Genomic DNA, 26497 nt, shown 5'->3' with positions numbered 1-26497 from the left:
TAAATATATCACTAGCCACTTTAAACAATGCTACCTTATATAATGTTACTTACCCTACATTGTTCATCTCATATGCATACGTTGATACTGTACTCTATATCATCGACTGCATCCTTATGTAATACATGTATCACTAGCCACTTTAACTATGCCACTTGGTTTACATACTTATCTCATATGTATATACTGTACTCGATATCATCTACTGTATCTTGCCTATGCTGCTCTGTACCATCACTCATTCATATATCCTTATGTACATATTCTTTATCCCCTTACACTGTGTATGACAGTAGTTTTTTTTGGAATTGTTAGTTAGATTACTTGCTCGTTATTACTGCACTGTCGGAACTAGAAGCACAAGCATTTCGCTACACTCGCATTAACATCTGCTAACCATGTGTATGTGACAAATAAAATTTGATTTGATTTGATTTGATTTGGCTTTACAGCACCACGATGCCTACTACACCCATGCTATACCAAGGCTTTACAGCACCACGATGCCTACTACACCCATGCTATACCAAGGCTTTACAGCACCACGATGCCTACTACACCCATGCTATACCAAGGCTTTACAGCACCACGATGCCTACTACACCCATGCTATACCAAGGTTTTACAGCACCACAATGCCTACTACACCCATGCTATACCAAGGCTTTACAGCACCACGATGCCTACTACACCCATGCTATACCAAGGCTTTCCAACACACAGCTTTCACCTGCTAAAGTAGCTACAGTTGAAGTCAGTCGGAAGTTTACACACACCTTAGACAAATACATTTCAACTCAGTTTTCACAATTCCTGACATTTAATCCTAGTAAAAATTCCCTGTTTTAGGTCAGTTAGGATCACCACGTTATTTTAAGAATGTGAAAAGTCAGAATAATAGTAGAGAGTATGATTTATTTCAGCTTTTATTCAATTCATCACATTCCCAGTGGGTCAGAAGTTTACATACACTCAATTAGTATTAGACTTCAAATTGTTTAACTTGGGTCAAACATTTCAGGTAGCCTTCCACAAGCTTCCCACAATAAGTGGGTGAATTTTGTCCCATTCTTCCTGACAGAGCTGGTGTAACTGAGTCAGGTTTGTAGGCCTCCTTGCTCGCACACGCTTTTTCAGTTCTGCCCACAAATGTTCCATGGGATTGAGGTCAGGGCTTTGTGATGGCCACTCCAATACCTTGACTTTGTTGTCCTTAAGCCATTTTGCCACAACTTTGGAAGTATGCTTGGGGTCATTGTCCATTTGGAAGACCCATTTGCGACCAAGCTTTAACTTCCTGACTGATGTCTTGAGATGTTGCTTCAATATATCCACATAATTTTCTTTCCTCATGATGCCATCTATTTTGTGAAGAGCACCAGTCCCTCCTGCAGCAAAGCACCCCCACAACATGATGCTGCTACCCCCGTGCTTCACGGTTGGGATGGTGTTCTTCGGCTTGCAAGCCTCCCCTTTTTCCTCCAAACATAACGATGGTCATTATGGCCAAACAGTTCTATTTTTGTTTCATCAGACCAGAGGATATTTCTCCAAAAAGTACGATCTTTGTCCCCATGTGCAGTTCCAAACCGTAGTCTGGCTTTTTTATGGCCGTTTTGTAGCAGTGGCTTCTTCCTTGCTGAGCGGCCTTTCAGGTTATGTCGATATAGGACTCGTTTTACTGTGGATATAGATACTTTTGTACCTGTTTCCTCCAGCATCTTCACAAGGTCCTGCTGTTGTTCTGAGATTGAGTTGCACTTTTCGCACCAAAGTATGTCCATCTCTAGGAGACAGAACGCGTCATATACTTGCGTACTATTGTTTGTACAGATGAACGTGGTACCTTCAGGCGTTTGCAAATTGCTCCCAAGGATGAACCAGACTTGTGGAGGTCTACAATTTATTTTCTGAGGTCTTGGCTGATTTCTTTTGATTTTCCAATGATGTCAAGCAAAGAGGCACTGGGTTTGAAGGTAGGCCTTGGAATACATCCACAGGTACACCTCCAATTGACTCAAATGATGTCAATTAGCCTATCAGAAGCTTCTAAAGCCATGACATAATTTTCTGGAATTTTCCAAGCTGTTTAAAGGCACAGTCAACTTAGTGTATGTAAACTTCTGACCCACTGGAATTGTGATACAGTGAATTATAAGTGAAATAATCTGTCTGTAAACAATTGTTGGAAAAATTGGTGGAGTGGTTGAAAAATGAGTTTTAATGACTCCAACCTAAGTGTATTTAAACTTCTGACTTCAACTGTATGTTAGTTGTACAATAGACCAACATATCTACTGTAGTAGGTCAAAGCTGTGTGCTGGAGAACCTGGGTGAATGGGTGAAGGGGCTTATGTGAATTTTCTTTCTTTGTTCAGGCTTCATACCAACACTTACTTCTTTCTTACTTAAAATGTTGTTTTATGATTTTAATTTCCATGATTTTTACACCGAAAAGGTGATTGTTTTGTTAAAGGGGAACTGCACCCGCTGATTTGTCCTTGTTTTTGGCTCCTGTAGAAATACTGGCGGCCATGACAGAAGCCTTGGGGGTGTGGTTTGATGTGGGTGTTTCTTGGGTGTGGCCTGACTCCTTGCCATCACCAAGACACACTCCTCTGTCAGAACCTTGCCCACAGCTGTTTCCCCTCCACTCAATCACAACGAACAAACCTCCTCCTGCAGGTTGAGTTCAGTAACTACAGACAGATGTATGGTGAGATGCTGGAGGAAGCCTTGAATACATCAGTAGCCTACAGACTAATATGAGAAGAATGCAATTTCTGAAATTATATAGATATCTTAAACTAAGTGTTTGATAACTTTCAAATGTAGTAACAGGTCCATGTAAAATAAACAACCCTTTAAATAATACCACAGAAGATTTGTTCTGGTTATATAAAACTATGTCCACCTTCCACCTTCCATTGTCAGTCCCAGCTGTTACTGTGCTTATCAGCATTTTGTCTGGTGGTAATGGGGTTACCGTGGCAACATGTCAGAGTGGTCATACCTTCCTGTGTGGTGGTAATGGGGTTACCATGGTAACATGTCAGAGTGGTCATACCTTCCTGGGTGGTGGTAATGGGGTTACCATGGTAACATGGTGCCGGGAAGAAATGGCAGCAGTTTTACGGGCGCCCAACCAATTGTGCTATTATGTGGGTTTTTTCACGTTATTTGTAACTTATTTTGTACATAATGTTTCTGCAACTGTATTTTATGGCAAAAAAAGAGCTTCTGGATATCAGGACAGCGATCACTCACCTCGGATTAGACACAGAGCTTCTGGATATCAGGACAGTGATCACTCACCTCGGATTAGACACAGAGCTTCTGGATATCAGGACAGTGATCACTCACCTCGGATTAGACACAGAGCTTCTGGATATCAGGACAGTGATCACTCAGCTCGGATTAGACACAGAGCTTCTGGATATCAGGACAGTGATCACTCACCTCGGATTAGACACAGAGCTTCTGGATATCAGGACAGTGATCACTCACCTCGGATTAGACACAGAGTTTCTGGATATCAGGACAGTGATCACTCACCTCGGATTAGACACAGAGCTTCTGGATATCAGGACAGCGATCACTCACCTCGGATTAGACACAGAGCTTCTGGATATCAGGACAGCGATCACTCACCTCGGATTAGACACAGAGCTTCTGGATATCAGGACAGCGATCACTCACCTCGGATTAGACACAGAGCTTCTGGATATCAGGACAGCGATCACTCACCTCGGATTAGACACAGAGCTTCTGGATATCAGGACAGCGATCACTCACCTCGGATTAGACAAAGAGCTTCTGGATGTCAGGACAGCGATCACTCACCTCGGATTAGACAAAGATTTTTTTTCTTCAACATGCAAGACGCACAAGACTTTCTCCAAACACCCCACAGGACCGACATCCTAGTTAAAGAGCCAGATGCCTAGTCAGGACCCGGAGAAGGCGACTGGGAAAGCTGCCATTACCGTCAATACTACTCGCCAACGTGCAATCATTGGACAATAAACTGGACAAGGTACGATCATGAATATCCTACCAACGGGATATCAAAAACTGTAATATCCTATGTTTCAGGGAATCGTGGCTGAATGACGACATGGATATTCAGCTAGCGGGATACACACTTCACTGGCAAGATAGAACAGCACAATCTGGTAAAATGAGGGGGGGGGGCGGTCTGTGCATATTTGTAAACAACAGCTGGTGCACGAAATCTAAGGAAGTCTCTAGAGAGTACATTGGTAGTAGAGTACATTGGTAGTAGAGTACATTGGTAGTAGAGTACATTGGTAGTAGAGTACATTGGTAGTAGAGTACATTGGTAGTAGAGTACATTGGTAGTAGAGTACATTGGTAGTAGAGTACATTGGTAGTAGAGTACATTGGTAGTAGAGTACATTGGGATAAATTGCCAGCCACACTACTTGCCTAGAGAGTATTCAGCTATACTTTTCGTGGCTGTTTATTTACCACCACAGACAGATGCTGGCACTAAAACCGCACTCAGCCAGCTGTATAAGGAAATAAGCAAACAGGAAACCACTAACCCAGATGTGGCGCTCCTAGTGGATGGAGACTTTAATGCAGGGAAACTTAAATCAGTTCTACCAAATTTCCATCAACATGTTACATGTGCAACCAGAGGGAAAACAATTCTAGATCACCTGTACTCCACACACAGAGACGCGTACAAAGCTCTCCCTCGCCCTCCATTTGGTAAATCCAACCACAAATCTATCCTTCTGATTCCTGCTTACAAGCAAAAATTAAAGCAGGAAGCACCAGTGACTCGGTCTATAAGAAAAGTGGTCAGATGAAGCAGATGCTAAACTACAGGACTGTTTTACTATCACAGACTGGAATATGTTCCGGGATTCTTCCGATGGCATTGAGGAGTACACCACATCAGTCACTGGCTTTATCAATAAGTGCATCGATGACGTCGTCTCCACAGTGACTGTAAGTACATACCCCAACCAGAAGCCATGGAGTACAGGCAAAATCCGCATTGAGCAAAAGGGTAGAGCCGCCGCTTTCAAGGTGCGGGACTCTAACCCGGAAGCTTACAAGAAATCGTGCTATGCTCTGCGACGAACAATCAAACAGGCAAAGCGTCAATACAGGACTAAGATCGAATCGTACTACACCGGCTCCGACGCTCGTCTGATTTGGCAGGGCTTGCAAACTATTACAGACAACAAAGGGAAGCACAGCCGCGAGATGCCCAGTGACATGAGCCTACCAGATGAGCTAAATCCCTTCTATGCTCGCTTCGAGGCAAGCAACACTGAGGCATGCATGAGAGCGTCAGCTGTTCAGGACGACTGTGTGATCACGCTCTCCATAGCCGACATAAGTAAGACCTTTAAACAGGTAAACATACACAAGGCTGCAGGGCCAGACGGATTACCAGGACGTTTGCTCCGAGCATGTGCTGACCAACTGGCAGGTGTCTTCGCTGATATTTTCAACATGTCCCTGATTGAGTCTGTAATACCAACATGTTTCAAGCAGACCACCATAGTCCCTGTGACCAAGAACACAAAGTCCATCCATGATGTGCTTTGAAAGGTTGGTAATGGCTCACATTAACACCATTATCCCAGAAACCCTAGACTGACTCCAATTTGCATACCGCCCTAACAGATCCACAGATGATGCAATCTCTATTGCACTCCACACTGCCCTTTCCCACCTGGAAAAAAGAACAATTATGTGAGAATGCTATTCATTGACTACAGCTCAGCGTTCAACACCATAGTACCGTCAAAGCTCATCACTAAGCTAAAGATCCTGGGACTAAACACCTCGCACTGCAACTAGATCCTGGACTTCTTGACGGGCCGCCACAAGATGGTGAGGGTAGGTAGCAACACATCTACCACGCTGATCCTCAAAACTGGAGTTCCCCAGGGACGCGTGCTCAGTCCCCTCCTGTACTCCCTGTTCACCCACGACTACATAGCCAGGCACAACTCCAATACCATCATTAAGTTTGCAGATAACACAACAGTGGTAGGCCTGATCACCGACAACAGCGAGACAGCCTATAGGGAGGAAGTCAGAGACCTGGCGGGGTGGTGCCAGAATAACAACCTACCCCTCAACGTAACCAAGACTAAGGAGATGATTGTGGACTACAGGAAAAGGAGGACTGAGCACACCCCCATTCTCATCAACGGGGCTGTAGTGGAGCAGGTTGAGAGCTTCAAGTTCCTTGGTGTCCACATCAACAAGAAACTAGAATGGTCCAAACACACCAAGACAGTCGTGAAGAGGGCACGACAAAGCCTATTCCCCCTCAGGAAACTAAAAAGATTTGGCATGGGTCCTGAGATCCTTAAAAGGTTCTACAGCTGCAACATCGAGAACAGGTTGCATCACTGGTTGCATCACTGCCTGCTACGGCAATTGCTCGGCCTCCGACCGCAAGTCACTTCAGAGGGTGGTGCATATGGCCCAGTACATCACTGGGGCAAAGCTGCCTGCCATCCAGGACCTCTACACCAGGCGGTGTCAGAGGAAGGCCCTGAAAATTGTCAAAGACCCCAGCCACCCCAGTCATAGACTGTTCTCTCACATGGCAAGCGATACCGGAGTGCCAAGTCTAGGACAAAAATGCTTCTCAACAGTTTTTACCCCCAAACCATAAGACTCCTGAACAGGTAACCAAATGGTTACCCGGACTATTTGCATTGTGTACCACCCCCAACCCTTCTTTTACGCTGCTGCTACTCTCTGTTTATCATATATGCAGTCACTTTACCTATACATTCATGTACATACTTTCTCAATTGGCCCAACCAACCAGTGCTCCTGCACATTGGCTAACCGGGCTATCTGCATTGTGTCCCACCACCCACCAACCCCTCCTTTACGCTACTGCTACTCTCTGTTCATCATATATGCATAGTCACTTTAACCAGATCTACATGTACATACTACCTCAATCAGCCTGACTAACAGGTGTCTGTATGTAGCCTCGCTACTTTTATAACCTCTCTACTGTATACAGCCTCTACTGTATATAGCCTCTCTACTGTATGTAGCCTCTCTACTGTATGTAGCCTCTACTGTATCTAGCCTCTCTACTGTATCTAGCCTCTCTACAGTATCTAGCCTCTCTACTGTATCTAGCCTCTCTACTGTATCTAGCCTCGCTACTGTATCTAGCTTCGCTACTGTATCTAGCCTCGCTACTGTATCTAGCCTCGCTACTGTATCTAGCCTCGCTACTGTATATAGCCTCTCTACTGTATGTAGCCTCTCTACTGTATGTAGCCTCTCTACTGTATGTAGCCTCTCTACTGTATGTAGCCTCTCTACTGGGCAGCCAGCTCTAGAAAGAGTCTTGGTGGATCCAAACTTCTTCTATTTAAGAATGATGGAGGCCACTGTGTTCTTGTGGACCTTCAATGCTGCATACATTTTTTGGTACCCTTCCCCAGATCTCAGATCTGTGCCTCAACAAAATCCTGTCTCTGAGCTCTATGGCCAATTCCTTCGACCTCGTGGCTTGGTTTTTGCTCTGACATGCACTGTCAACTGTGGGACGTTATATAGACAGGTGTGTGTTTTTCCAAATAATGTCCATTCCATTGAATTTACCACAGTTGAACTCCGATCAAGTTGTAGAAACATCTCATGGATGATCAATGGAAACAGGATGTACCCGAGCTCAATTTCGAGTCTCATAGCAAAGGGTCTGAATACTTATGTAAATAAGGGGTTTCTGTTTTTTATGTTTAATACAATTGCTTAACTTTCTAAAAACCTGTTTTCACTTTGTCGTTATGGGGTATTGTGTGTAGATTGATTAGGCTTTTTATTTATTTAATACATTTTAGAATAAGGTTGTAGCATAACACAATGTGGAAAAACTCGGAATACTTTCCGAATGCGCATGTTACATTATAATAATAGAGGTTTAAAGTATTAGTGTAGTAGTAGTGTAAAGTAGTAGTGTAAAGTAGTAGTGTAAAGTAGTAGTGTAAAGTAGTAGTGTAAAGTTGTAGTGTAAAGTTGTAGTGTAGTAGTAGTGTAAAGTAATAGTGTATAGTAGTGTAGTAGAGGTGTAAAGTAGTAGTGTAGTAGTAGTGTGTAGCAGTAGTGTAGAGTAGTAGTATAAAGTAGTAGTGTAGTAGTACTGTAAAGTAGAACTGTAAAGTAGTAGTGTAGTAGTAGTGTAAAGTAGTGGTGTAAAGTAGTAGTGTAAAGTAGTAGGGTGTAGTAGTAGTGTAGTAGTAGTGTAGTAGTAGTGTAAAGTATTAGTGTAGTAGTAGTGTAAAGTAATAGTGTAAAGTATTAGTGTAAGTAGTAGTGTAAAGTAGTAGTGTAAAGTAGTAGTGTAAAGTAGTAGTGTAAAGTAGTAGAGTGAAGCAGAAAGGAAATATCCAGCAGAGGTTGGTATTAAACATATAGAGTAATATTGTTAGGGTAGACTACAATGAAAACATTGTCTTCTAGTAAGGAGAGAATAATCATGGTTTGGTTTCTTTAATTTTCTAAACCTTGCGATGGGTGACAGTGATGAAAACATTGATAAGGAGGGTTGATGTACATTTGATGAGTGTTGACAGTATGTGAATGGTAACAAACTCAGCAACAAAAAAAAACATCCCTTTTTCAGGACCCTGTCTTTCAAAGATAATTTGTAAAAGGGTTGAAACACCGTTTCCCATGCTTGTTCAATTAACCACAAACAATTAATGAACATGCACCTGTGGAAAGGTCGTTAAGACACTAACAGCTTACAGACGGTAGGCAATTAAGGTCACAGTTATGAAAACTTTGGACACTAAAGAGAATTTCTACTGACTCTGAAAAACACCAAAAGAAAGATGCCCAGGGTCCCTGCTCATCTGCGTGAACATGCCTTGGGCATGCTGCAAGGAGGTATGAGGACTGCAGATGTGGCCAGCGCAATAAATTGCAATGTCCGTACTGTGAAACGCTTAAGACAGAGCTACAGGGTGACAGGACAGACAGCTGATCGTCCTCGCAGGGGCAGACCACGTGTAACAACACAGGATCGGTACATCCGAACATCACACCTGCGGGACAGGTACAGGATGGCAACAACTGCCTGAGTTACACCAGGAACGCACAATCCCTCCATCAGTGCTCAGACTGTCCGCAATACGCAGAGAGAGGCTGGACTGAAGGCTTGTAGGCGTGTTGTAAGGCAGGTCCTCACCAGTCATCACCGGCAACAACGTCACCTATGGGCACAAACCCACCATCAGGACTGGAAAAAGTGCTCTTCACTGACGAGTCGCGGTTTTGTCTCACCAGGGGTGATGGTCGGTAAGATTCCAGTTCACAGCAGGCGGGAGTGACACTGTGCTAGCTAGCTAGCTACCTAACTAGTAAGTAGGAGTCCAGTTCACAGCAGGCGGGAGCGAAAGACTCCCGATAATACAATCACAAATTATTGGAGGATTTATGTTACGCAAAAGTAGGGAGAGAGGAGAGCCCTTCTCAAATGAACAGTAATCTGCGCTGCTCGGTCATGTTGTCAACAAGGCAGCATGGTGCATCGTCCATAAACATGAAACATCTTTTCCATGAAAATAAATGTTTGAAGTTTCTAATTAGTTGGGAAGGTAGATAAAGCCTTTTTATCAAAAACAATCACTTTTGCATGTTTAGTTTATTAATTCGACCATTAAAAAAAAAACAGACACACATAAAACTTTTAAAAAGCCAGAAATGCACATCATCGAGGACAAAGCACAATAAATTCCGGGACTTATTTCCATCGAGACAAAATGGCTAGGCAAGATCCAACAAGGTTGAACTGCAGGATGACAGCGAGATAATATAACATAAAAATCAAAGAAGAAGAACATCTATCTAATCGTAGGGGACATTCAAATGGGCACAGAAGACATCAAACAGTTTTTTTAACTTCCTTTTTAAAGCTGCCCTGAGAGGACGTCATTTTTAGGCTCCAGTATACAAGAAAGTACCTTTCCCAGCATTACTGGGGCGGCAGGGTAGCCTAGTGGTTAGAGCGTTGGACTAGTAACCCACTGTTCCTAGGCCGTCATTGAAAATAAGAATTTGTTCTTAACTGACTTGCCTGGTTAAATAAAGGTAAAATAAAATAAATAAAATTACTCCTGAACATGTATAAGCACACAATAGCAACAGCTGATCTGGTGCTGTGATTGTGTGCATCCCTAACATGAGAGAAGTAAATCAGTTAGATATCTGGGTTGTAGAACCATAAATACTCCTGTAAATCAAACACAGTCTAATCTGGGACACCCTAGTGTAACGATCTGGGTGTAGTGCTCTTTAATGCATAGGCCACCCCACGTAACACTGGGCGCTCACAAAAACAAATGCCCCAAACACGGGGACTAAAACAGTCCGGCAACACCCACGAACAGGAACAAAACACGTTAGTCTCAAACATGCACAAATGTCACACAAACAATCCCGCACAAAGAACAGGCTAAATAAATAATGACACTACCTGGATAAATAAAGGATAAATAAATAATGACACTACCTGGATAAATAAAGGATAAATAAATAATGACACTACCTGGATAAATAAAGGCTAAATAAATAATGAGAATACCTGGATAAATAAAGGCTAAATAAATAATGAGACTACCTGGACAAATAAAGTCTAAATAAATATTGAGACTACCTAGATAAATAAAGTAAGTAAATAAAATATAGAGTCTATATTTTTCTTAATCACATGCAATCAAGAGTATGACGTTATTGTGACGTTAAACCCAGATTTATTTGCAGTGCAACACTGCCATCATGTGCAGGATTGACAAAGCGATCCATTCATCAGATACTAGAAATCGGCAGCTTCTACAACAAATGTTAGACTCACGAGCCTCCGAACCACGCAGGCTTACATGAATGGTTCGCTGCCCGGATATCAACCATACGTGTAAACTCGTGTAAACTCGTGTAAACTCGCGGGATCAGGCGGCTCGAGAGGCTACAGAAAAAAACATCACAGTTCATTTGAATAGTCCCATATAGCAGATCTACACATGGTCAAACTATCAACAAACGTATCTGTTCATAAGCAACTGCTTGCTCGTGGTATTTCCCTTTGCTTGTTTCCCTTTACACGTACCTATACACAGCGCTAAATGGTAAAACTACATGGAAAAACTACATGGATAGCAATTAACTAAAAATCAATACAATGTTGGGAAATGGTCTTACCTGTGTAATGTCTGTCATCTTCAACATGGACACATGGTGGAAGAACAAAACAGAGAATTGTGTTAGTTTCAATACACACAATACATACTGGATATAGAGCTACTTTATATCTTACTGTAAACAGAGGTTCTGGTAAAAATGTACATCAGGTAGTCCTAAAATCCACTTTTTGATCAAAGCACTATATCGCTTCAGTATCTTTACTCACAGTGGCATACAGGTTTGGGAGAGTCCCACTTGCCCAGCTTGTTGCAGTGTGTTGAGTTCCTGCCGACCAGGATGAATCCTGGCAGACAGCTGTACTGCAGTACCATCCCCTCCACTGGGGGCCCCAGGGGCCACTGGGATACGCGCCCGTTCTCCAGAGACGTCCACACCCGCGGGCACTGTAGTACTAGGGGATGGAAGGATAGATCAGGGTTAGAGAGGTTATGGATGAGAGAGAGGGGTAAGGGAGGGAGGGAAGGGGGTGTCAGGGTTAGAGGGTATGGGTGAGATGGAAGGAAGGAGGGAGGGAGGTAGGGTTGAGGGGGTTGGGAGGCAGGAGAAAATTTATTCCTCAGGTTTTAGGTTCTAATATGCTTCCATAATGTTACTGTATCATTCTCCCTGTACTATAACATGCAAGTGGACAAGCAACTGAGCCTGTGAAGATTTTTCGTAAAGAGTGAGAAAAACACAGAAAAGACAACTAAAGAGTGGGACACAGTGAGTCGACGGGGGTTACAGAGAGTCGACGGGGGTTACAGAGTCGACGGGGGTTACAGAGAGTCGACGGGGATTACAGAGAGTCGAAGGGGTTATAGAGATTCCTCAGGGGTTTTAGAGAGTTCTAGGGGTTATAGAGAGTCTTCCAGGGGTTACAGTGAGTTACAGGGGTTATCATTCGACAGGGGTTATAGAGAGTCGACAGGGGTTATAGAGAGTCGACAGGGGTTATAGAGAGTCGACAGGGGTTATAGAGAGTCGACAGGGGTTAGGGGTTATAGAGAGACGGGGTTATAGAGAGTCGACGGGGTTACAGAGAGTCGACGGGGTTATAGAGAGTCGACAGGGGTTATAGAGAGTCGACAGGGGTTATAGAGAGTCGACTGGGGTTAAAGAGAGTCGACAGGGGTTATAGAGAGTCGACAGGGGTTAAAGAGAGTCGACAGGGGTTATAGAGAGTCGACAGGGGTTATAGAGAGTCGACAGGGGTTATAGAGAGTCGACAGGGGTTATAGAGAGTCGACAGGGGTTACAGAGAGTCGACAGGGGTTATAGAGAGTCGACAGGGGTTATAGAGAGTCGACTGGGGTTAAAGAGAGTCGACAGGGGTTATAGAGAGTCGACAGGGGTTAAAGAGAGTCGACAGGGGTTATAGAGAGTCGACAGGGGTTATAGAGAGTTACAGGGGTTATAGAGAGTCGACAGGGGTTATAGAGAGTCGACAGGGGTTATAGAGAGTCGACAGGGGTTATAGAGAGTCGACAGGGGTTATAGAGAGTCGACAGGGGTTACAGAGAGTCGACAGGGGTTACAGAGAGTCGACAGGGGTTACAGAGAGTCGACAGGGGTTATAGAGAGTCGACAGGGGTTATAGAGAGTCGACAGGGGTTACAGTGAGTCGACAGGGGTTATAGAGAGTCGACAGGGGTTATAGAGAGTCGACAGGGGTTATAGAGAGTCGACAGGGGTTATAGAGAGTCGACAGGGGTTATAGAGAGTCGACAGGGGTTATAGAGAGTCGACAGGGGTTACAGAGAGTCGACAGGGGTTACAGTGAGTCGACAGGGGTTACAGTGAGTCGACAGGGGTTATAGAGAGTCGACAGGGGTTATAGAGAGTCGACAGGGGTTATAGAGAGTCGACAGGGGTTATAGAGAGTCGACAGGGGTTATAGAGAGTCGACAGGGGTTATAGAGAGTCGACAGGGGTTATAGAGAGTCGACAGGGGTTATAGAGAGTCGACAGGGGTTATAGAGAGTCGACAGGGGTTATAGAGAGTCGACAGGGGTTATAGAGAGTCGACAGGGGTTATAGAGAGTCGACAGGGGTTATAGAGAGTCGACAGGGGTTATAGAGAGTCGACGGGGTTACAGAGAGTCGACAGGGGTTATAGAGAGTCGACAGGGGTTACAGAGAGTCGACAGGGGTTACAGAGAGTCGACAGGGGTTATAGAGAGTCGACAGGGGTTATAGAGAGTCGACAGGGGTTATAGAGAGTCGACAGGGGTTACAGAGAGTCGACAGGGGTTATAGAGAGTCGACAGGGGTTATAGAGAGTCGACAGGGGTTATAGAGAGTCGACAGGGGTTACAGAGAGTCGACAGGGGTTATAGAGAGTCGACAGGGGTTATAGAGAGTCGACAGGGGTTATAGAGAGTCGACATGGGGTTACAGAGAGTCGACAGGGGTTATAGAGAGTCGACAGGGGTTATAGAGAGTCGACAGGGGTTATAGAGAGTCGACAGGGGATACAGAGAGTCGACGGGGGTTACAGAGAGTCGACAGGGGTTATAGAGACGTACCATCGTTGCCATGAAAAAGCTGCATGCTTTCAGTGGATAGCAGTCAAGTATGTGAATGGATGTTAGAGGGCCTTACCTCGTTCTAAAAGGAGTAGACCCCCTGTTTTGAAGGGGCTGAATGTAGATGGAGAAAGACGGGTCGAAGCAGAAAGAGATGGAGAGTTTATGAGTAACCTTGACTAAGACTGGACTTTCGTTAGCTGCCCAATGTGAATGCCTAGACTTTAGCTTTGTGGGCTAACACAGTCTTGTGGTGCACAGGACACCCAGTCCGTCACACGTGGAAGCAAATATATGGATATATGGTCAGTTATGGATTAGTGTATTAGAGTAGAAGAGATACTCACAACATTTGCTGCGTTGGGTGAGGTCAGTCCAGGTACCGTTGGGTAGACACTTCCTAACATTGGGACCTATGATCACTCTGTTCCCTCTGCAGATGTACTCAATCTCATAGTCCAGAGGTAGCACATGCACACTGCGGATCTGGATACACACACACACACACACACACACACACACACACACACACACACACACACAACGTGAGATAGGGAGCTGTACCTGTTGAATAATTGTCATCTACGTTTGTTACAATCTAGTACAGTACATAAACCTGCGTCCCCCTACCTGCTCTTGGGTCAGTCCCCTGTACCTTATCCCTCCATCTCTGGGAGGACGGATTATAGCACAGCCTCCTGGGAACGAGAGGAGAGACACACCGTCAGATAAACAAGAAATGACCAGGACATGATGAGAGCCAACCAGTCAGCCAGCCACCCAGCCAACCAGCCAACTAGCCAGCCAGTCAACCAGCCAGCCAACCAGCCAGCCAACCAACCAGTCAGCCAGCCAACCAGCCAACTAGCCAGCCAGCCAACCAGCCAAACACTCAACTAGCCAACCAGTCAACCAGCCAGCCAGCCAACCAACCAGCCAGTCAGCCAACCAGTCAGCCAACCCTGTCCTCTGGCTTAGTCTCAAATGGCTCTCCATTCACTTTATAGTGCACTACTTTTGACTAGGGTCCATAGAGCTCTGATCAAATGTAGTGCACTATGGAAATAGGGTGCCATTTTGGGATGCGACCTTTCTGTCAGATCTCTCTGTATCTGTTAGTCTGTTAGCCTTTTCTGCCTGTAAACACTGTCAGTACCTGCCCGTGGCCACTAGATGCAGCTCTATACCTACTGACTACTTATCAGACCTCAATCTATCTTTTCATGATTCCTCGCATCCTATCTCCTCGCCTCTTTTTCAACTGTATTGGAGGAGGAGATTCAAAGTCCCTCCCCTTGTGACCTTCTCCAATGAGTTTTGAGAAGGACGAGCGTTACCTGGAGCATTAGTCAGGAAGTCCAGTCTCAGCTGCTTCTCCATGTACTCCATGTCAACCTGTGCCTTCTGAAACATGGCCTCCAGTTTATCAATCACTTCTCCATGTTGAGTAGTTTACATTCTGTCTTCTTCTTCTCCAAGCACCCGAACTCACTTTACTTGAACATGAAGTCAAACGTCTACGGTTTGCTGATGATCTGGTGCTGTTGTCCCCAACCAAGGAGGGCCTACAGCAGCACCTAGATATTCTGTCCCCAACCAAGGAGGGCCTACAGCAGCACCTAGATATTCTGTCCCCAACCAAGGAGGGCCTACAGCAGCACCTAGATATTCTGTCCCCAACCAAGGAGGGCCTACAGCAGCACCTAGATATTCTGTCCCCAACCAAGGAGGGCCTACAGCAGCACCTAGATATTCTGTCCCCAACCAACCTACAGCAGCACCTAGATATTCTGTCCCCAACCAAGGAGGGCCTACAGCAGCACCTAGATATTCTGTCCCAAGGACCTACAGCAGCACCTAGATATTCTGTCCCCAACCAATGAGGGCCTACAGCAGCACCTAGATATTCTGTCCCCAACCAATGAGGGCCTACAGCAGCACCTAGATATTCTGTCCCCAACCAAGGAGGGCCTACAGCAGCACCTAGATATTCTGTCCCCAACCAAGGAGGGCCTACAGCAGCACCTAGATATTCTGTCCCCAACCAAGGAGGGCCTACAGCAGCACCTAGATATTCTGTCCCCAACCAAGGAGGGCCTACAGCAGCACCTAGATATTCTGTCCCCAACCAAGGAGGGCCTACAGCAGCACCTAGATATTCTGTCCCCAACCAAGGAGGGCCTACAGCAGCACCTAGATATTCTGTCCCCAACCAAGGAGGGCCTACAGCAGCACCTAGATATTCTGTCCCCAACCAAGGAGGGCCTACAGCAGCACCTAGATATTCTGTCCCCAACCAGGGCCTACAGCAGCACCTAGATATTCTGTCCCCAACCAAGGAGGGCCTACAGCAGCACCTAGATATTCTGTCCCCAACCAAGGAGGGCCTACAGCAGCACCTAGATATTCTGTCAGACCTGGACCCTGACAGTAAATCTCAGTAAAACAACCACAATGGTGATCCAAAAAAGGTCCAGTTGCCGTGACCACAAATATTAATTCCATCTAGAACCGTTGCCCTAGAGCACACAAAAAACTATACATACCTCGGGCCTAAACATCAGCGCAACAGGTAACTTCCACAAAGCTGTGAACGATCTGAGAGACAAGGCAAGAAGGGCATTCTATGCCATCAAAAGGAACATAAAATTCGACATACCAATTAGGATCTGGCTAAAAATACTTGAAGCAGTTACAGAACCCATTGCCCTTTACGGTTGTGAGGTCTGGGTTCCGCTCACCAACCAAGAATTCACAAAATGGGACAAACACCCAATTGAGACTCTGCATGCAGAATTCTGCAAATAATATCCTCCATGTACAACATAAAACACCAAATAATGCATGCAGAGCAGAATTAGGCCGATACCAGCTAGTTATCAAAATCCAGAAAAGAGCCTTTAAATTCTACAACCAACTAAAAGGAAGCGATTCCCAAACCTTCCATAACAAAGCCATCACCTACAGAGAGATGAACCTGGAGAAGAGTCCCCTAAGCAAGCTGGTCCTGGGGCTCTGTTCACAAACACAAACAGACCCCACAGAGACCCAGGACTGCAACACAATTAGACACAATCAAATCATGAGAAAACAAAAAGATAATTACTTGACACATTGGAAAGAATTAACAAAAAAAAGAGCAGACTAGAATGCTATTTGTCCCTAAACAGAGGGTACACAGTGGCAGAATACCTGACCACTATGACTGACTCAAACTTAAGGAAAGCTTTGACTATGTACAGACTCAGTGAGCACAGCCTTGCTATTGACAAAGGACGCCGTAGGCAGACCTGGCTCTGAAGAGAAGACAGGCTATGTGCACACTGCCCACAAAATGAGGTGGAAACTGAGCTGCACTTTTTAACCTCCTGCCAAATGTATGACCATATTAGAGAGACATATTTCCCTCAGATTACACAGATCCACAAAGAATTCGAAAACAAATCCAAAATGTTTATTTATTTTCCCTTGTGTACTTTAACTGTGTGTACATAGAGTTTTTTACAATCCCTTTGGCATTAATTTCAGAGCCTTGTGGTCATTTTTCAAAACTCTAGACACAAAACTCAAAACGATCATCGCTTATAACACAGGCTGTCCACTGTTCAAAACATAGCATTGTGCATTCATATCTTTAAAGAAACCTTGCACTTGCAGAATCATTGGTTCAAATAACCCATTTATCATGAAATACCATAGGAACATTCATTTAGATCACCCACACACAAGAGACCGACAGTTTCACTGTTCGTTCGTAAAAAATATGTGATACAGGTTTCATTATGAATACTACAGACACAGTGGAATCATTCTTTGAATCAAAGCAAAAATAATAATAAAATAATTAGCTACAAAAAAAGAAAAAAACTACAGTAAAACATCAACTGCAGTGTTCCTCACCTGGCTTACTGTAAAACATCAACTGCAGTGTTCCTCACCTGGCTTACTGTAAAACATCAACTGCAGTGTTCCTCACCTGGCTTAATGTAAAACATCAACTGCAGTGTTCCTCACCTGGCTTACTGTAAAACATCAACTGCAGTGTTCCTCACCTGGCTTACTGTAAAACATCAACTGCAGTGTTCCTCACCTGGCTTACTGTAAAACATCAACTGCAGTGTTCCTCACCTGGCTTACTGTAAAACATCACTGCAGTGTTCCTCACCTGGCTTACTGTAAAACATCAACTGCAGTGTTTACTTAATGTAAAACATCAACTGCAGTGTTCCTCACCTGGCTTACTGTAAAACATCAACTGCAGTGTTCCTCACCTGGCTTACTGTAAAACATCACTGCAGTGTTCCTCACCTGGCTTACTGTAAAACATCACTGCAGTGTTCCTCACCTGGCTTACTGTAAAACATCAACTGCAGTGTTCCTCACCTGGCTTACTGTAAAACATCAACTGCAGTGTTCCTCACCTGGCTTAATGTAAAACATCAACTGCAGTGTTCCTCACCTGGCTTACAGTAAAACATCAACTGCAGTGTTCCTCGCCTGGCTTACTGTAAAAAGCTAAACAAAGGATTGGTTACTGTACTTCTGTATTTCCATCAACCCTGTCTTGTGAATTTGGCCACAGGTTCTCATCCACATCACAATGGATGTTTTCATTAGCCAAATATCTTGGGAAGAATCTTCGGGTGAATCCAGGCCTGACACTGGTCTGCCGTGATGTCATTGCATGCGTCATCCATGGCCTGGAGAAGGACGGCTTGTTCATGAGGGCACCTATCATATACCTTCCACTTCCATGTAGAGAAAAATTCCTCAATCAGGTTAAGGAAAGGAGAGTATGGGGGTAAGTACAGGGGGGTAAATTGTGGAGGGTCCTGAAACCATGCTTGCACCATTTGAGCATGGTGGAACCTGACATTATCCCACACAATGACATAGGTCACGCCATCAGCTCTACAGACCTGATTTAGCTCATCAAGGAAGGTTACGTTCGAACAGCGAATCATGTGGCTGCCTGCAACTCAATATATAGAGTATAAAGAGTAGAGAGCTTTAGTTGTTGTTCGACCTAACATTAGAACGGGCAAGATGCGTAATCTAAGATACTTTGACTGTTGTATGATGTCGTATGATTGTTGATGCCACACATGGTGATTCCAGCATCTCAGAAACAGCTGCCTTCCTGGGATTTGTACGGACTACAGTCTCTAGAGTTTACAGAGAATGGTGCGACAAACAAAACACATTCAGTGAGCGGCAGTTTGGTGGCCAAAACACAATGTTAATGAGAGAGGTCAGAGGAGAATGTCCAGACTCATTCAAGCTAACAGAAAGGCCACAAACGCTCAAATAACAGCTGTTTAAAACAGTGGTGTGCAGAAGGGCATCTCTTAACATACACCACCGTGAATAATTCAGGCTGTTGTGGAGGCAAAAGGGGGTCCTACCCAGTACTACATAGGTGTACCTAATAAAGTGGCCGGTGAGTGTACAGTAATGTCAAATCTGACATTACTAGACCATAGAAACAGTGTCTAATAAAGAATGATGATGAAATATTACATCCATAGATAATTGTAGTCCAATTGGTTCATGTTCCAGGGTAATTGGTGTCAATGGATCTCGTTATCCTGAAACTTTCATGATCTAAACATGGAATATTGTTTGTCAGTTTCCATAAATCTCTGCATTAAAAGTAATGCAACAGTTACTCATCATTTTGAGCAGTTGTATCAATTGATAGTGAGATCATTGTAATGAAATGAATAGACAGTCATCTCAGATGTAATGTGTGAATTGCATTTTGAAATGGTAAAACTTTGATGTTATGTAGTGTCATTTTGGACAGCTGATTTTTGTTCAATGAACAAATGATGTTTTTACTGTTCATTTTTATTTCGCTTTTGTTTATTATCTACCTCACTTGCTTTGGCAATGTTAACATATGTTTCCCATGTCAATAAAGCCCTTGAATTGAATTGATTCATTGAGATCAGAGAACCCAATAAAATGCCCTTGTCTAGTGAAGGAGATCGTACACAGATGGGGAAGGTAGACAAGCTCTGATGAACACGTCAACAAACAGTCGTGTCACCTGAGGACTGAATACTCCCTGAAACACACACTACACTATCTCACACACACACACACCTACACTACACTACTCTATCTCGCACACACACACCCCTACACTATCTATCTCACACACACACTACACTATCTCTCACACACACACACTACTCTCTCTCTCTCACACACACACCCCTACACTATCTACCTCTCACACACACATACACACACACACACTACTCTCTCTCACACACACACACACACACACACCTACACTATCTCACACACACACACACTACTCTCTCTCTCTCACACACACACACCTACACTATCTCTCACACACACACACACACACACACAAACACTATCTCTCACACACACACACACACACACCTTGCAATACAACACAATTAGGCCATTTACATGAATGCAATAATGCTAACTGATTAACATTGTAGGCTAGCTTCACACTGTTGCTGTATAGGCCTAGCAGATTTAACAGGATGTAATTGTCATTGGAGTGATGTCACTGCTGCCATCCGCATCATAGCATATTGTTCTCTCATACATCTGAATGTGGGTATTCCATCTGCTGTGGTTATGTTGTCAGTGTAGCTGGAAAACTAGCTACAGGTTTTTGTCTACTAGATAACAGCCTGTGTCTTCTCAACAGGCCACATAGCATCATGTTTCTCACATAGAAACTATAATCCAGAATTTAGATTCTGTTTCTATGATTTCGCATACATCTCAGTGTTGTGCTGTGGGTATTCCGTCTGTTCTGCTGTGTTGTAACTACCTCTCTATACCCCATCTCCCTGAGGAAGTGTGTGTGTGTGTGTGTGTGTGTGTGTGTGTGTGTATGTGTGTGTGTGTCTGTATTTGTTTTCCTACACTATTAGTACCCCAACGTCCAAATAATTCAACTTAATACTGTTAAAAGGTAGGAAAACAATAACTTATTTGAAACAGCAGGACTTTTTTTTTCAGGTCCTGAATTTGTTCAAATGCTATTTTAAGCTTAAGGGTTTGGTTTAGGGTTTGTTGGTTTAGGGTTTGGGGGTTTAGGGTTAGGGTTTTAGGGTTAATAGCTATGTTTAGGGTTAGGGTAATGTTTAGGGTTAGAGCTATGTTTAGGGTTAGGGTTTTGGGGGTTGGGCTAGGGTTTGTTTAGGGTTAGGGTTTTAGGGGGGTTTTTAGGGTTTTGGGGGTTTAGGGTTAGGGTTTGGGGGCTATGTTTAGGGTTAGGGCTATGTTTAGGGTTAGGGCTATGTTTAGGGTTAGGGCTATGTTTAGGTTAGGGTTTTAGGGGGGTTTAGGGTTAGGGCTATGTTTAGGGTTAGGGTTTGGGGGTTTAGGGTTAGGGTTTTGGGGTTTAGGGTTAGGGCTATGTTTAGGGTTAGGGCTATGTTTAGGGTTAGGGTTTTGGGGGTTTAGGGTTAGGGCTATGTTTAGGGTTAGGGCTATGTTTAGGGTTAGGCTATGTTTAGGGTTAGGGCTATGTTTAGGGTTAGGGTTTTTGGGGGTTTAGGGTTAGGGCTATGTTTAGGGTTAGGTTTAGGGTTAGGGTTTTGGGGTTTTTAGGGGTTTAGGGTTAGGGTTTGGGGGTTAGGGCTATGTTTAGGGTTAGGGCTATGTTTAGGGTTAGGGTTTGGGGGTTTAGGGTTAGGGTTTTGGGGGTTTAGGGTTAGGGCTATGTTTAGGGTTAGGGAAAATAGGATTTTTATTAGGCAAAAAATATACACAAAAAAAAAGTCCAGAAATGTCCCAAAAACACAGCTGTGTGAGCAGTGGTGGAAAAAGTACCAAAAATTGTAATAGTTGAGTCAAAGTAAAGATACCTTAATGTGAGGCTCCCGAGTGGCGCAGCGGTCTGAGGCACTGCATCTCAGTGCAAGAGGCATCAGACCCTGGTTCATTTCCAAGCTGTATCACAACCAGCCGTGATGATTGGACATAGGGCGGCGCAAAATTGGCCCAGCGTCGTCCGGGTTAGGGTTTGGCCGGGGTAGGCTGTCATTGTAAATAAGAATGTGCTTTTAACTGACTTGCCTGGTTAAATAAATAAACAGAACATTTATTTTTATTTAATCTTTATTTAACTAGGCAAGTCAGTTAAGAACAAATTCTTATTTACAATGACGGCCTAGGAACACTGGGTTAACTGCCTGTTCAGGGGCAGAACGACAGATTTTTATCTTGTCAGCTCGGGGATTCGATCTAGCAAAAATGACTCAAGTAAAAGTGAAAGTCACCCAGTAAAATACTACTTGAGTAAAAGTCTAAAAGTATTTGGTTTTAAATATACTTAAGTATCAGGAGTAAATGTAATTGCCAATATATACTTATAAAAAAAAATTGAAATAATTTAACATTCTTTATATTAAGCAAACTAGACTGCACAACATTCAGACATCATCTAAAAACAAAGCAAGTCCTCCAGATCAGAGGCAGTAGAGATGTTCTCTGTTTAGTGAGTCCTCCAGATCAGAGGCAGTAGAGATGTTCTCTGTTTAGTGAGTTCTCCAGATCAGAGGCAGTAGGGATGACCAGGGATGTTCTCTGTTTAGTGAGTCCTCCAGATCAGAGGCAGTAGGGATGACCAGGGATGTTCTCTGTTTAGTGAGTCCTCCAGATCAGAGGCAGTAGGGATGTTCTCTGTTTAGTGAGTCCTCCAGATCAGAGGCAGTAGGGATGTTCTCTGTTTAGTGAGTCCTCCAGATCAGAGGCAGTAGGGATGTTCTCTGTTTAGTGAGTCCTCCAGATCAGAGGCAGTAGAGATGTTCTCTGTTCAGTGAGTCCTCCAGATCAGAGGCAGTAGGGATGTTCTCTGTTTAGTGAGTTTCAGAGGCAGTGAGTTCCTCCAGATCAGAGGCAGTAGGGATGTTCTCTGTTTAGTGAGTCCTCCAGATCAGGGATGTTCTCTGTTTAGTGAGCAGATAGAGGGATGTTCTCTGTTTAGTGAGTCCTCCAGATCAGAGGCAGTAGGGATGTTCTCTGTTTAGTGAGTCCTCCAGATCAGAGGCAGTAGAGATGACCAGGGATGTTCTCTGTTTAGTGAGTCCTCCAGACAGTAGGGATGTTCTCGAGGCAGTATAGATGACCAGGGGTGTTCTCTGTTTAGTGAGTCCTCCAGATCAGAGGAGGCAGTAGAGATGACCAGGGATGTTCTCTGTTTAGGGAGTCCTCCAGACCAGGGATATTCTCTGTTTAGTGAGTCCTCCAGATCAGAGGCAGTAGGGATGACCAGGGATGTCCTCTGTTTAGTGAGTCCTCCAGATCAGAGGCAGTAGGGATGTTCTCTGGGATGACCAGGGATGTTCTCTGTTTAGTGAGTCCTCCAGATCAGAGGCAGTAGGGATGACCAGGGATGTTCTCTGTTTAGTGAGTCCTCCAGATCAGAGGCAGTAGGGATGGATGACCAGGGATGTTCTCTGTTTAGTGAGTCCTCCAGATCAGAGGCAGTAGGGATGGATGACCAGGGATGTTCTCTGTTTAGTGAGTCCACCAGATCAGAGGCAGTAGGGATGTTCTCTGGGATCCAGACCAGGGATGTTCTCTGTTTAGTGAGTCCTCCAGATCAGAGGCAGTAGGGTTCTCTGGGATGACCAGGGATGTTCTCTGTTTAGTGAGTCCTCCAGATCAGAGACAGTAGGGATAGAGGACCAGGGATGTTCTCTGTTTAGTGAGTCCTCCCAGATCAGAGGCAAGTAGGGATGACCAGGGATGTTCTCTGTTTAGTGAGTCCGCCAGATCAGAGGCAATAGGGATGACCAGGGATGTTCTCTGTTTAGTGAGTCCACCAGATCAGAGGCAGTAGGGATGACCAGGGATGTTCTCTGTTTAGTGAGTCCTCCAGATCAGAGGCAGTAGGGATGACCAGGGATGTTCTCTGTTTAGTGAGTCCTCCAGATCAGAGGCAGTAGGGATGACCAGGGATGTTCTCTGTTTAGTGAGTCCTCCAGATCAGAGACAGTAGGGATGACCAGGGATGTTCTCTGTTTAGTGAGTCCTCCAGATCAGAGGCAGTAGGGATGACCAGGGACATTCTCTGTTTAGTGTGTCCTCCAGATCAGAGGCAGTAGGAATGTTCTCCTGATAAGTGAATTAGACCATTTTTCTGTCCTGTTAAACACTCAACATGTAATGAGTACTTTTTGGTGTCAGGGAAAATGTATGGAGTAAAAAGTACATTATTTTATTTAGGAATGTAGTGAAGCTGTCAAAAAATAGAAATAGTAAAGTAAAGTACCACTGTGTGTCTGTCTGTCTGTCTGTCTGTCTGTCTGTCTGTCTGTCTGCGCGTGTCTGTGTCTGTGTGTGCGTGCGCACGAGTGTGTGTGTCTGTGTCTGTGTGTGCGTGCGCACGAGTGTGTGTGTGTCTGTGTCTGTGTGTGCGTGCGCGCGAGTGTGTGTCTGTGTCTGTCTGTGTGTCTGTGTGTCTGTGTGTCTGTGTGTCTGTGTGTCTGTGTGTCTGTCTGTCTGTCTGTCTGTCTGTGCGTGTCTGTGTCTGTCGAGTGTGTGTGTGTCTGTGTGTGCGTGTGCGTCTGTCTGTCTGTGCATGTCTGTGTGCGTGTCTGTGTGCGTGTGTCTGTGCGCGCGTGTGTGTGTGTGTGTCTGTCTGTGTGTATGTGTGTCTGTGCGCGTGTCTGTGTGTGTGTGTCTGTGTGTGTCGTTTGTATGTGTGTGTGTGTGTGTGTCTGTATGTGTGTGTCTGTGTGTGTATGTGTGTCTGTGTGTGCTGTGTGTCTGTGTGTGTGTGTGTGTCTGTGTGTGCGTGCGCACGAGTGTGTGTGTGTGTGTGTCTGTATGTGTGTGTGTGTGTCTGTATGTGTGTTTGTGTGTCTGTGTGTGCGTGTTCGTGTGTGCAGCTCCCTTGAGGATGGTTGCATCTGGAACCTGTGATTACGGCCCGGGTTCACCCACAGTATCACCTGCTAATTACACCATCCCAACACCCCCTCAGTCAGAGCACACACACACCCGTCCCATCCTTTGGAACCAGAGGGCAGGTAAGATCACTGGACGTGACTCCAATCACAAACACTGGGGGTTTATGTGTTATATAATATGTACTAGGTTGGAATATTTTCCCAGTATTTTATTCCTAAGAATAAATCCCTTTTCTCCCAGGGAACCCTGGTATTTCCCGCCAAAACTGGAAGTGTAATTTAAAAATCATTATAAAGAATTTAAATATGTCTGGATTTGATTAGAGCTTTGATCTAAAATTCAAGCCTGATGCTACCTGAGCCTGATGCTACCTGAGCCTGATGCTACCCGATTTACCATCGTTATGTTTGGAGGAAAAAGGGGGAGGCTTGCAAGCCGAAGAACACCATCCCAACCGTGAAGCACGGGGATGGCAGCATCATGTTGTGGGGGTGCTTTGCAAATTTGCCAAGAAATTCATAAAAAATCCTACAATGTGATGTTCTGGATTTTTTTTTCTCATTTTGTCTGTCATAGTTGAAGTGTACCTATGATGAAAATTACAGGCCTCTCTCATCTTTTTAAGTGGGAGAACTTGCACAATTGGTGGCTGACTAAATACTTTTTTGCCCCACTGTAGCAACAGCATCAACTTCCGGTAGACATGCAAAGCTCAAATGAAAGGTTACCGTTTGGTTACAGTATACTGAAATATATAGTTTGAAATATATAGTATATACTCATTAAGTTTGAAGTATATAGTATATTAAGCATGTAGTATATTAGTATTGGTATTTGAACACAGTTTGGGTATGTGAGTATATTGATAGAATGTGTATGTCTGCTTTGATGGCAGGTTTGAAACCGATTATCAGCATGGATGTCACGAACCTCGCCGAAGATGGTGCCTCTTCCTGTTCGGGCGGTGCTCGGCGGTCGTCGTCGCCGGCCTATTAGCTGCCATCGATTCCCTTTCCGTTTGTTTTGGTTATCGGATAATTGGGTACACCTGTTTTGTATTAGGGTTTGTTTGTAGGGTATTTTAGGGCACTAGGCCCGCTGGGTATTTGTGCGGGCTTGTTTTTTGTTGCTCTGTGTTTGATGGTGTGATTTGTTCGTGTCTTTATTCTCCGGACTATGTTTGTCCTGTTGTTTGGACTGGCAACTTGCCCTGTGTGTTGGCGTGACCGTTTTTGTTGCGCCGGTGAATAAATTTGACAAATGACTGAACCCTGCTCTCTGCGCCTGATTCCACCCACCACTCCTAGTTGATCGTAACAATGGATATTGCAGCGGAACAATACCGAAGTGTAGTGTGTGGCGCCATTTGGTCAATGAAAAGTGAGTGTAGGGGCAATATTTGTTAAATTTATGACAGGAAAGTATGGAGAATTCACTTACCCTAACCAATGAAACTATAAAACGCTTAGTGTATTTTCTCAGTCCTGGTTAATACATTTAAATAATTTGTTTTTTGTTCCTGCAGTAAGCGTTAGGGAGAATTAACACGGAATATAGACGTAACTTGTAACAACGTTAAAAAAAAAAAACTAATGAGGGTTTCCATCAAAAAAAAAAAAAACATTACGGATTTATCTGATTTTATTGACCTTGATCTGTTTCTAAACCAATGAATGTCAATTCAACTCGTTGATCGCTAAATCCCCTTTGCGCATGTAAAATCTTTGCAAAGAAACACTTGGATGAACTTTAAGGCTATTTTCTGGGTAATTGTGTCGTTATTATGTGCCTGATGTTAAGAATACAACCCATTAAAATTGGGTTATTTGCGGGATGTACTG

At 44.2% G+C, this 26497-nt stretch overlaps 1 protein-coding gene across 1 annotated transcript in view; it reads right to left on the bottom strand.

The window, feature by feature from the left end:
- Positions 1-26497, bottom strand: part of LOC112229197 (gamma-aminobutyric acid type B receptor subunit 1-like) — a 306296-nt gene that overhangs the window by 227184 nt on the left and 52615 nt on the right. Inside the window, exons 3-6 of the mRNA XM_042310436.1 lie at positions 14367-14434; positions 14084-14222; positions 11435-11620; positions 11227-11244 (exon numbers count right to left, since the gene is read on the bottom strand). Of these exons, the coding sequence (XP_042166370.1) occupies positions 11227-11244; positions 11435-11620; positions 14084-14222; positions 14367-14434 (411 nt within the window). The remainder of the gene's footprint in view (positions 1-11226; positions 11245-11434; positions 11621-14083; positions 14223-14366; positions 14435-26497) is intronic.

Source organism: Oncorhynchus tshawytscha, linkage group LG31 (assembly GCF_018296145.1).
Source record: "Oncorhynchus tshawytscha isolate Ot180627B linkage group LG31, Otsh_v2.0, whole genome shotgun sequence".
NCBI lineage: Eukaryota > Metazoa > Chordata > Actinopteri > Salmoniformes > Salmonidae > Oncorhynchus > Oncorhynchus tshawytscha.
This window is presented reverse-complemented; position numbering and strand designations above follow the sequence as displayed.